The sequence below is a fragment of the Morus notabilis genome, unplaced genomic scaffold (assembly GCF_000414095.1).
Source record: "Morus notabilis unplaced genomic scaffold, ASM41409v2 Scaffold120, whole genome shotgun sequence".
NCBI classification, from domain to species: Eukaryota; Viridiplantae; Streptophyta; class Magnoliopsida; order Rosales; family Moraceae; genus Morus; species Morus notabilis.
This window is the reverse complement of record NW_010367559.1, coordinates 252284-262890: the sequence shown is the minus strand read 5'-3', so window position 1 is coordinate 262890 and position 10607 is coordinate 252284. Positions and strand designations below refer to the sequence as shown.

The following is a 10607-nucleotide window of genomic DNA, read 5'->3' as shown; positions in this document are numbered from 1 at the left end:
AAGAAAATGTCTTTTTAGTACGCTTTTTAATTTTATCCGATATGAGACACTAATGTTTTCTCAAAGTTATCTGAAATTTTATACTTGTACTCGGGAATATAGATACCAATATTTTCTCAAAGCTATCTGAAATTTTATACTTATACTCAGGAATATAAATTTATTTTGTAGTTCAATTGCACAAATTAACGGAATTTTACTGAAACTTCTTTTTACTACCATTCTTAGGAACATTGAATGCAGCGTCTTTAAATCAATGGCATAGTGTTGCAGATCATAATGCAATGGATAATCAATAACGTCACTGATATATATATATATATTAATCTCTTAATTTGTTTTTTGGGCTTTTATAATTTTGCAGGTTGTGTTTGAGGTGTTCAAGGTCTTATCAATGGCATTATTCCAAATCACGTTTTTATAAGAGTTAAAGAGAATTATAAAGCAATTGTTGGTTGTTACCACTGAGAGTGACACCAACCATATATATGTATATATATATATAATATGTATATATATATATATATATGTATGTATACAGAGGTCTTTAAACTCAAAAACAAAGGATTTCACATAAACTACTAACATGTCGGATTCGGACAATGGATAGACAAAATATGAATATAACAATCAAATGGAACAATATCACATGAAGGAACAGCCCAACCATTAGGAAAGGCAACACATACACAGAAAGAAATAGCTTTATTTGTCTTCCACGAACGGATGGAAAGAGAAGTTTCTTCTAGTCCTCATCGCAAAATCAAGTGAGGAACATGTCTAACTAATTTGCTCGCCGTATGTGTAAGAACAATTTAATTGGCGGATTTAAAAAAAAAAAAAAAAAAAAAAAAAAAAAGATGGAAAAGAAAAAGAAAGAAAACGTATACTATGTTTGCTTCCAAAGATGATGTCTAAAAGTAATCACCACAGAGGTTAAAGGATAGTGGGGTCCACGAGTTATATGCAACTTAAAGGGTTTAATTAGGGGCAAAAACTGTCTATTCTTTGCTAAACTAATGTGATCTGGGGTTTCTGTAACTTCTCTTCACGGTACAGGAGCCTCCTCTTCTTTGAACCATAGCCATGGTATCGGTAAATAATGCTGTAAAGGCACTGCCTCAAGCAGATAACTTCAAAAGTCTCTATAAACCTCATATCCGTTATCCTCGATTTCACGCCAGCGAATCGCTGGTACTCCTCGAGCACAGAAGACAAACACCAACTCTGCAGCTTCCTCAGGCAACCAACAAGACAACCCGTCCGGTGCTGAAGAACATAAAAACAATAAGAAAAAATGTTTGTCCCACATCTATATAGGATTATCAAATAATTAACAACAATGTGAAATCTCTAACATAGCTAAGCATAGCCAGAGTCATTAACTGAATTGTTACAAGAGCCAAAACATTACTAGAAAAGTGAATTGATCACCAAACTGTGATTCTGTCACATAGGACAAAAAGAAGTAACAATATTTTATTTATGCAAAGATAGCATTAACTACCCTACCAACATAGTGGAATACACGTTAATACGTTATCCATTAACTAATAATAACTACCACTACCAGTAAAGTGGACCACAGACCATCCATTAATTGCATTATAATTAAGTGGAAACACACACAAAAACACAAGGCTAGTACTAAAAAAACGACACTTGGAAAGCCAAGAAAACCAACTAGCAAAGTAGCAATTGAATAAAATACCTTTCCACGCTTGCAGTGGATCAAAACCGGATGGTTTCTCACATCTGGAAACACCAAACAATATTCATACAATGTCAACAACATAAATACTCCAAAAGTACTTGAAATAGACAAGACAACATTATAACAAATTAGAACAGAAAAATGAAACTAATGTTTTTTCTGACAACTCTAGTACCAATCAAGATCCTCAGAGCATCCATGATAGTATCCCTCGGAATAGATACAGAAGACTCCTGAAGATCAAAATTATAGGAGCAATAATGTCAACAACAGAGCGTACGACTAACTAAGACAAACCCCATTAAATTATTCTATAGCTTTACAAGACAACAAAAGTATGTCACATGAATGACCAATTTTCAATAAAATTCTATCCGCTTTATGTTAGTAATATACTATTGTTTTCAAGAAGATTAGTTTTAGGTTTTACAAACAGAGACGTAGATAGGAGGCTAAAAAGCAAAATAACAAACAGAAACAAACAAACACCTTTCGGCAAATCAGAAATTCCAGATAGATAAGCAATAAAATGCACACATATAAAGAAGAAGTTTTTGGTACTCCGACAATGAAAGAGACGGGAAATAAAGATGAAAAGGGCAATCATATATACATATATATAGACACACACACACACACACACACATATATATATATATATAGAGAGAGAGAGAGAGAGAGAGAGAATATACCGTCTTGCCCTCAATTCCGAATTGAAATAGGCGAATATTATTCGACTGAAGAAACTTCAAATTCTCCTCTGGATAGGGCTTAGGGCACAAATATCTGTTCAACAACACATCCCAAAGATCAATCAGAACACGTCTCTTTCCCAATTCCCACCAATCAAACGACGAGACATCAGATTCTGTTTGGTTCGCCAGAAAATTCAACCAATTGTGAAATAAAGATTCATTCTTTCTAAATTTTTCTATCGCTTTCTCTCCCAACCAGCCATTAATCAAAATTCAACAACACAAAACAAACCGGGCAAAAAAAAAAAAACTTTCTATTTTCTTCTCAATTTCACAAACACACGCACGCATGCATATATGTGTGTGTGTGTGTGTTAAGGGTCGATAACAGTGTGTATGTGCGTGTGTGTGTGTGTGTGTGTGTATATATATATATATATGTGTGTGTGTGTGTATATGAATGTGTAATGACTTACATGATGGATCGGAGATTTAGGGTTTGGAGAAACCGGAAATTGACGGGTTGAGGGAGGCCAGATCTAAAAATGCCATCTTCAACCATCGAGAAATTGGTTGGCGGCACCAAAACGTCGTCGTCGGCGGCTTGCTCTTCCAATATAATACACCCCATCGCCGTCTCTTTCTCTCTCTCTTTCTGCTATATCACCTCCTCCTTCTATGTCTTCTTTTTCTTTGGGTTTGTTATTTCGGCAAATCCCAAAAAAAAAATATTAAAACGATAAAAAAAGAATGTGGGTACTAAGAAATCAACAAGATATGATGTTTTTTTTATTTTGTGAAAAGAGAAGGAAAAGGAAACAACAGCCGTGTGAGTGTAAAGAAGTTTTGGGGAATTCAAGGTTTTTGATTCTTTTATTTTCCAACTCTTCTTTGCTATTTATTAATTTAACGTGGGCGGCGTGCCGCGGTGAGACAGAGACGAAAAGGAAGTTGTTATTTCTTGGTTATTTATTTATTTATTGGATTTTCTACAATTTTTTTCCTTCTTAATTAAGAATTTTAAATATGTTTTAGGTCAGAAAGAAAGAAATAAATTAATAAAGTGATTTGGATTCTTTCGAAAAAAAAAAGTTGCAAAAAAGGAGTGAGAGTGATTGAGGTGGGCTTTTTCTAATTGGATTTGGATTAACTTTGCCCCTGGTTTGGGTTGGTTTGAATTTTTTTATTTAAATTGAAAAATTTAAATTGTATAGTTTAAATTATAATTTAAATGGATGTTTAAATGTGTAGTTAAAATTTTAATTTGAATAGAAAATAAAATTTGAGTTTGTGTTTAGTATGTGTGAAAAGTAGAGAGAGTGATACTTTTTACTGTTTAAAAATAATTTAAATGGTTAAACTTGAGAAGAGAACTTAAACGAAAAATATAATTTAAATTACATACTTATTAAATGTCTGTTTAAATTATACTTGCTGTTCAAATTAATGTTACGTTTATTTTATCGATTTGAGTTTAATTACAGTAAAAGTTCTAAAAAATAGTCACATTTAATTTTTTTTACTACAATAAAAAACTCTTAAATAAAGTCACATCTTAATTCGAATTAAAAATTTGACTCAGTGAATTAAACAGATATTAAGTTAAACTAAATTAAATTAATGAAATAAATAATTATTTTGTTGAATGAGTCTTTTAGATTCATGTGGACTCGTCTTGTCCTCTAAATTATAGAGAATCTTCCTTTTTCCTTATAAGACCTTTTTTTTCTTTTTGACCCCTACTTTGTTTCGTTTAAGGATTTTGACCCTTTATTTCTCAAGAGACGTTTGTTCTTTTTGGAGGTGGGGTGGCGGAGGAACAACATTTTATGAGGATAATTTATTATGGAGACTGAGCTTCTCACTCATGACTAGTGCGTTTTTTTTTTTTTAATTTAAAAACATTCGATAATGATTTTTTAATTGCCCAACTGGATTTTCTCTTTTTTTTTTCTTTTGCATATATTAAAAAATATCCTTTTATTTGAAGGAAATAACAAAACTTTGAGCAGCCCAAGAGGCTGATTTCGAGTAAAATTTTAAGGGTAATTACGCCCCGTTTAGTTCGCTGATTCGAGTTTTTAATTCGAGTTGAGATGTGATTTTATGTGAGAGCTTTTTACTGTAGTAAAAAAGTTAGATTTGATTGTTTGTGAGAGCTTTTTACTGTAGTAAAACTCAAATTCTAAACTTGAATCAGCGAAATGACTGTCACCAGAAAAGCTTTTATGAAAGTTTAAATATATAAATCTAAGTCTCACCAAACTAACTAACAAAATGTTCCTGAAAAAAAAAAAAAAAACTAACAAAATGTTCTAAAAGAAAAATTAGCTGTCTAGTTTGTCGGCTTGACAAATATTAATTACCCACCAATCAAGCGTGTTTTGGACTTTTCTTATTTCGAATTTTACTTAATTTTGTTAACAAAAAAAAAAAAAAAGAAACTCAAGCATGATTCCACAGAAGTATTTATTTTTCAAAGATCCACCGATCAGTTTCTATTGTTTATTACTTGCCTTATAATTCACCGAAAAAAAAACTTTAACCACCTATCAATTTGTTTTTTGTTATATTCTTGGCAAGAATCTCTAAAATATTAAATTGAGAAATTACATTTGAATAATAGTAGATTTTCGGTAACTAAAGTTCTATTTAACCTTAGAAATAATCTAATCCAATCTAATTTAATATAAATGGATAAAAGAAATAAACTAACATTTATTTGGTTCAGCTTCTAGAATTTAAGAGTGTGTTTAGTTGGGTGGAAAAGAATGAAATAAGATGAAATGGAATTCTAGTTTGATGTTTAGAATTCTATAATTTTGTTTTGTTAATTTGTTCCCTTTTCCTTATTGTTTCTTATTTTATTTTTTAGGTTACAGTATTTTTCTTAAAATATTTATGTAAATAGTTGGTAAATATGTTATTTACGTTGACAAAGCAAATATATGAAGTATTGCTTTGTAAATAAATTATTTACCGTAAATATGTTATTTATCAAAAATATTTTGTAAGAATGCGCTATCAATCATAATTTCTGTAGAATAATCTAATTATAAATGTGTACCTGATTCTAGCGTAGAATTTAAATTTACTATTTTCATATTATAAGATTTTGATACTATTTCATTCCATTTATCAATTGCCACAGTCATCAGTATCAAACATCTTAAGAGAAGCTCGTACTACGAGTGGTCAATAGACTTTTCATTTTAAGTGCCCACTAACCCCGTTTAGTTCGCTGATTCGAGTTAATTCGAGTTGAGATGTAACTTTATGTGAAAGCTTTTTACTGTAGCAAAAAAGTTAGATGTGACTGCTTCTGAGAGCTTTTTACTGTAACAAAATTCGAATTCTAAACTCAAATCAATAAAATGAACGGGGTCTATACCATAAAACTACGGTTTTTAAGCTCACATCATTAAACACCGGAAGATAAAACACTATATTTATATATATATATGGTATTTGACGAAAAGCAAAATGTAAAAGAAAACATTGTACTATGATCAAAGAGATTCATTGGATTTGTTCACGGACCTTATATCACCTTTATTTCTTGTGACCTAAGAAACTTCACGTGCTGCATCAATCTGAACTTCATTTGAAGCAAATTTGAAATTTTCTCATAATCACGTTAAAAGTTTTGTCGCATTCCTTTCATGTTATCCACTTTCCACGTAAGAAGTTTTCACCCTCAGCCCACTCTTTTACCTTTTCTATGCCTTTGCCTGTTCTGGTCGTATGGCGATGACCATAGTTTTTTGAGTTTAGGATTACATTGCTGGATTTATAACTCTCAATTCCGATTGAAGTTCTTGCACACGCTTTATTGGTAACTGATATTTGACCAAGACCACTGGAAAGGAACAGAGATTGATGGTTCTTCATGCGGCGAACTATTGTTTAGGAACTGTCAAGTATTTTTTATTATTTTTTTTTTCTTACATTTATATACTGTGCATGTGTAGACGTATCAAAAAATTTAAATTAGAAACGTTTAGTTGATGGATTCAGAATCATGATTCAAAATTATTCTCGATTTACGTGTATTTTTTATGAGAAAAAATACTGTAGCGAACCATGAACCATGATTCGAATCATGTCACAAATCCTGAACCAAACGCACAATAAATGAGCTTACACCCCATCCCATTATTCGAGTTTTGAACTAAAAGTTCAAGCCATATATGTCAAACTCTAATTGAAATCATAAATGTTGAAAGCACTAAAATTTTAAAACTATTTACCCAACAGATATATTACTGGTTAGTATTTATTTTCACTTTCATATAGAACAAGTATGTTTAGTGCAAGAATTGGTGGTCATCTTTTTTCACTTATATAGCAGAGAATAATTTCTTCAGGACAGAGAAAAAAGAGCATAGAACTTAAAAAAAAAAAAAAAAAAAAAAAACACATACACAAAAGAATAAAACGTACGAGGGCCCAAATGAAAAACGATCCACAAAGTGAAATGAGTCCATAAGGATCTTGAAACCCAAATGTTATGTGATCCACATTAAACCCAAAGCAAAGCAAGGCAAAGAAAAGGGGGTTGGATAAGAGATAAGGTTTGCTATTCCATTTCATCCAACGAAATCTGAGAGTGACTGACAACCACAACCTCTCTCTCACAAAAAAAAAAAAATTTTCCCATGGACAATACTTGGCCTCTCTATAATCACACTCTATTTTCTGCAACTATCTTCGTTTTCCATTTTTGCAGATTTTTGGAGTTTAGAGAGAGAAAACAATGGCCACTGCAACTTCTCCAATGGCAAGCCAGCTCAAGTCCAACTTCACTTCACCACTCTCGAGAGCTCTGCTCTCCCCCAAAGGCCTCTCCGCCTCTCCTCTCAGAGTCTTGCCTTCTAGAAGACCCTCGTCCTTCACCGTCAAAGCTGTTCAATCTGAAAAGGTACGTAAGTTGGGATTACTAAATTAATTCATGCATGGCGTACACGTAAAACTCATGCTATAACTTTGGAATCATGTTTAGAGAAATCTTGTAGTAGTACTAGGACGCTAAAAAAGGAATGGAATGCTTATAAATTACAATTGATTTCATCTGGATTCGGATGCTCTTTTGTGATCAGTCACGAATTCAGATATTCTGAGTTTGAGTCTTACTGAAACACCTAGATTTTTTTTTTTTTTTTTTTTCCATCAGTGAGGCTTATAAGCTGTCTTATTAGTCCCCCTTTTTTTTTTTTTGCGATAAAATGAAACCTAAATACATGTTATCGTTCTAAAAAATTAGAATAATTATGTTAGAATCAAACACTATGCAAATTTAACCATTAGTAAATGCTCATCAACTGTATGTTGTATGGCTATAGAGTAGATTAAATGAAGTATTGAATGAGTAGAGGAAAGTATATGTATGAATTGCTTTGTCTTGGAAATGTTGCAGCCAACTTTCCAAGTGATTCAACCCATCAATGGTGACCCCTTCATTGGAAGCTTGGAGACTCCAGTAACGTCAAGCCCATTGATTGCTTGGTACCTCTCCAACCTCCCTGCCTACAGGACTGCAGTCAGCCCACTACTTAGGGGTATTGAGGTGGGCCTGGCCCATGGATATCTCTTGGTTGGCCCATTTGTAAAGGCCGGGCCTCTCAGGAACACACCCTATGCTGGTGGAGCAGGGTCCTTGGCTGCTGCTGGCCTTGTTGTCATCCTTAGCATTTGCTTGACAATGTATGGAGTCGCATCCTTCAATGAAGGAGAGCCATCCACTGCACCATCTTTGACTCTAACCGGCCGGAAGAAGGAGCCCGACCAGCTGCAGACGGCCGATGGATGGGCCAAGTTCACTGGCGGCTTCTTCTTCGGAGGAATTTCCGGTGTCACTTGGGCCTACTTCCTCCTCTATGTCTTAGACCTTCCTTACTACTTCAAATAGACCACATGTTGTTCTTGTCATTTGTTATTGCCTCCAAATTCACATGATGTATGTCTTATTTTGTGAAACAAAAGAAAAAAAAATATTATTGTACATTTGAAGTTGACCCATTATGTCACAACTAATGCACTTCATGTTTTGATTTTCACTTTAGTCATGTTACTTAGTTTTTGGCATTCAGTTTATGGAGTTCATTGATTTGATAGTAAGACACTTTTAATTACAAAACAAATTAAGTCAAGTATTTTTTTCTCTTTGAGTTAAGGATGTCTATTGAAATGCCAAAAATTCGTATATAGGCAATGACACCCATATATAATTACTTATAGCCATAGTAATCACAAACATACATAGAGCTTCAAACATTCACCACAAAGTACAAAAGAGAGAGACACCTTTAAGTTTGAATATATGGTCCTGATTTAGATACAATTTAAATACAAAGAACCGACTATATATGACCAACGTAGCAATGATATCTCTCTGTCTAAATTAAGAGGCAGAACCCTTAATAAGAGGAGTTTGATCAGGTACTTGTGCAGCCATGGAGAATTCAAACGATGGCCTCCAAGGATCAGATGGCACAGAGAGCAACTCAGGAGATATGAGATTCTCCCAACCCATAACGGCGTCGCTTATCGTCGCGGAACCATCCCAACCTATGTGCGTCACATGCTTCACATCTGTAGGACCTCCGATCTCCATATCCATTTTCAGTTCTTCCTTGTAAACTATACATCAAGTAACCAAAAAAAAAATATATATATATATATATATATGGTCAAAACAAGTAGCTCTTTTTAGAAAATAATATTATAGTATTAACAATATGCAATTATTTAAAGACGTACCAAAAAATTGAGAGAAGTTTTTGAAACCCTTGAAAAGCCTGTTAATCCCAGTGGATATGTTTGGTTTTCGGAGAGATAAAGACCTGAATGAGCTCTTTGTGCTTTCACCTGATAGGCTTTCTTCATCATCATCATCTTCTTCTTCCATTTCTTTTGGTCACAAAAATAACACACACAAAGATAAGTCAAAAGTATAAGATCATGAGCACGTGCGGGTGAAGAGAGAGAAACATACATATACATATATATATATATATAGAGAGAGAGAGAGAGAGAGAGAGAGAGAGAGAGAGAGAGAGAGACTTATTGGAGATGGGTTTGTGTGAGCCTTGGATTTTCTGGGCTGCTGTACTCCCACAGCCACACTTGATTCAGAGATACACCCGACTGAAAACGGAAGAAGTACAAATCTCTCCATTCTTTCCCTCATTTTTTTTTCTTCACAAACAGACAGAGAAAAAAAAAAACAGAGGGTTGAAATATGGCAAAACGGTGGTTGATGAAATGCAAAACTCGGAAGTGGGATTGTGTTTGTTATAAATGGGGTAGAAACTGGCTTTATTATCAAGTTACAATAATGTTACGTATGAAAAGTCTAGTTACACACATAAAGCCTGTTAGGTAGAGATAGAGATGTCAAAGAATGTTTTCTTTTTAAAAAAAAAAAAAAATTATTTTTATTTAACTCCAACTAACTAAAGGCTATGTTTGGACGTAATATATCAACATTAATATATCTCTCAATTATGAAATCTAACCTAGTATCCAATCCTAAGTCCACGTATACATATGTTTGGACGTAACACAGATTATAAAATTGACATTAAAATAATGTTAATTAAGTTTAGATCCACTTCACTTTTAGTTCAAACTGTTCTGTCTCCCACAAAAAATAAAAAAAAAAATAAAAAAGCGAATTTTCTTTTTCAAGTCTCTATACGGTGGGCACCCTCTTTCACTAACCTCTCTTGTAGAGAAAGCCAATATCTCCCTTTTAGTTTTCCTTTCAACAATTTTTTTTTTTTTCCCCAAACTTTTTGTCAATTTTTTTTTTTTTTGCGATTTTGTTGTTCTTTTGTTTTGTTTACTTAGATTGGACTCAACATTGGAGAAGTACATTCCAAGCGATTTAAGTAAGAGCTCATGACTAAGAAGACCAAATTGGGATATTTCTTGGGTTCAAAGAAGAAGGAAATATGATGGATTGTAAGAACAGAAAATCAACAGAAGAGGTTACAGTCTTGACTACCAAAAGGGATATTACCTAAGATTTTGGGTCACTACTTTTGAACTTTCTCTTACTGTAATTCTAAGATGAGACCCAACAAACTCCAGGACCATTAGATCTTTATTCGACTCGAAGTTTATTCAACATTGACAAATATAATTATTTAGCATCAAAAAAGAAAAAAACGTGAGAGAATACCGGGATAATAACC

The 10607-nt window shown here is 33.2% G+C and overlaps 3 protein-coding genes across 4 annotated transcripts; 1 reads left to right on the top strand and 2 right to left on the bottom strand.

The window, feature by feature from the left end:
• Positions 1-594: 594 nt before the first annotated feature.
• Positions 595-3268, bottom strand: LOC21398239 (tyrosine-protein phosphatase DSP3). 2 transcript variants are annotated; one of them, XM_010112771.2, is made up of 5 exons: positions 2886-3268; positions 2407-2500; positions 1890-1947; positions 1712-1755; positions 595-1269 (listed from the first exon to the last, which is right to left on the bottom strand). In XM_010112771.2, the coding sequence occupies exons 1-5, from the start codon at positions 3038-3040 to the stop codon at positions 1012-1014; spliced, it is 609 nt and encodes a 202-aa protein (XP_010111073.1). In that variant the 5' UTR covers positions 3041-3268; the 3' UTR covers positions 595-1011. The 2 variants fall into 2 exon arrangements, with proteins under 2 accessions (XP_010111073.1, XP_024030988.1); XM_024175220.1 differs by lacking the exons at positions 1712-1755; positions 1890-1947.
• A 3891-nt stretch (positions 3269-7159) lies between these two features.
• LOC21398238 (photosystem I reaction center subunit XI, chloroplastic) lies at positions 7160-8423 on the top strand. Its single transcript, XM_010112770.2, has 2 exons — positions 7160-7330; positions 7826-8423. Exons 1-2 carry the CDS (start codon positions 7166-7168, stop codon positions 8315-8317), a joined length of 657 nt encoding a protein of 218 aa, XP_010111072.1. The 5' UTR covers positions 7160-7165; the 3' UTR covers positions 8318-8423.
• A 96-nt stretch (positions 8424-8519) lies between these two features.
• LOC21398237 (CRIB domain-containing protein RIC4) lies at positions 8520-9684 on the bottom strand. The gene is made up of 3 exons (XM_010112769.2): positions 9472-9684; positions 9169-9318; positions 8520-9048 (listed from the first exon to the last, which is right to left on the bottom strand). Exons 1-3 carry the CDS (start codon positions 9596-9598, stop codon positions 8810-8812), a joined length of 516 nt encoding a protein of 171 aa, XP_010111071.2. The 5' UTR covers positions 9599-9684; the 3' UTR covers positions 8520-8809.
• Between the last annotated feature and the right edge of the window lie 923 nt (positions 9685-10607).

Bases quoted from the DNA above. Each gene is read 5' to 3' on its own strand.
- LOC21398239 (XM_010112771.2), bottom strand. From the start codon at position 3,040: ATGGGGTGTATTATATTGGAAGAGCAAGCCGCCGACGACGACGTTTTG. The intron at 2,501-2,885 runs GTAAGTCATTAC...GTTGTTGAACAG, and splicing joins CTAAATCTCCGATCCATCAT to ATATTTGTGCCCTAAGCCCT. The intron at 1,756-1,889 runs GTACTAGAGTTG...TGGTGTTTCCAG, and splicing joins TGCTCTGAGGATCTTGATTG to ATGTGAGAAACCATCCGGTT.
- LOC21398238 (XM_010112770.2), top strand. From the start codon at position 7,166: ATGGCCACTGCAACTTCTCCAATGGCAAGCCAGCTCAAGTCCAACTTC. The intron at 7,331-7,825 runs GTACGTAAGTTG...GAAATGTTGCAG, and splicing joins AAGCTGTTCAATCTGAAAAG to CCAACTTTCCAAGTGATTCA.
- LOC21398237 (XM_010112769.2), bottom strand. From the start codon at position 9,598: ATGAGGGAAAGAATGGAGAGATTTGTACTTCTTCCGTTTTCAGTCGGG. The intron at 9,319-9,471 runs GTCTCTCTCTCT...TGTGACCAAAAG, and splicing joins CACAAACCCATCTCCAATAA to AAATGGAAGAAGAAGATGAT. The intron at 9,049-9,168 runs GTACGTCTTTAA...CTTGATGTATAG, and splicing joins AAACTTCTCTCAATTTTTTG to TTTACAAGGAAGAACTGAAA.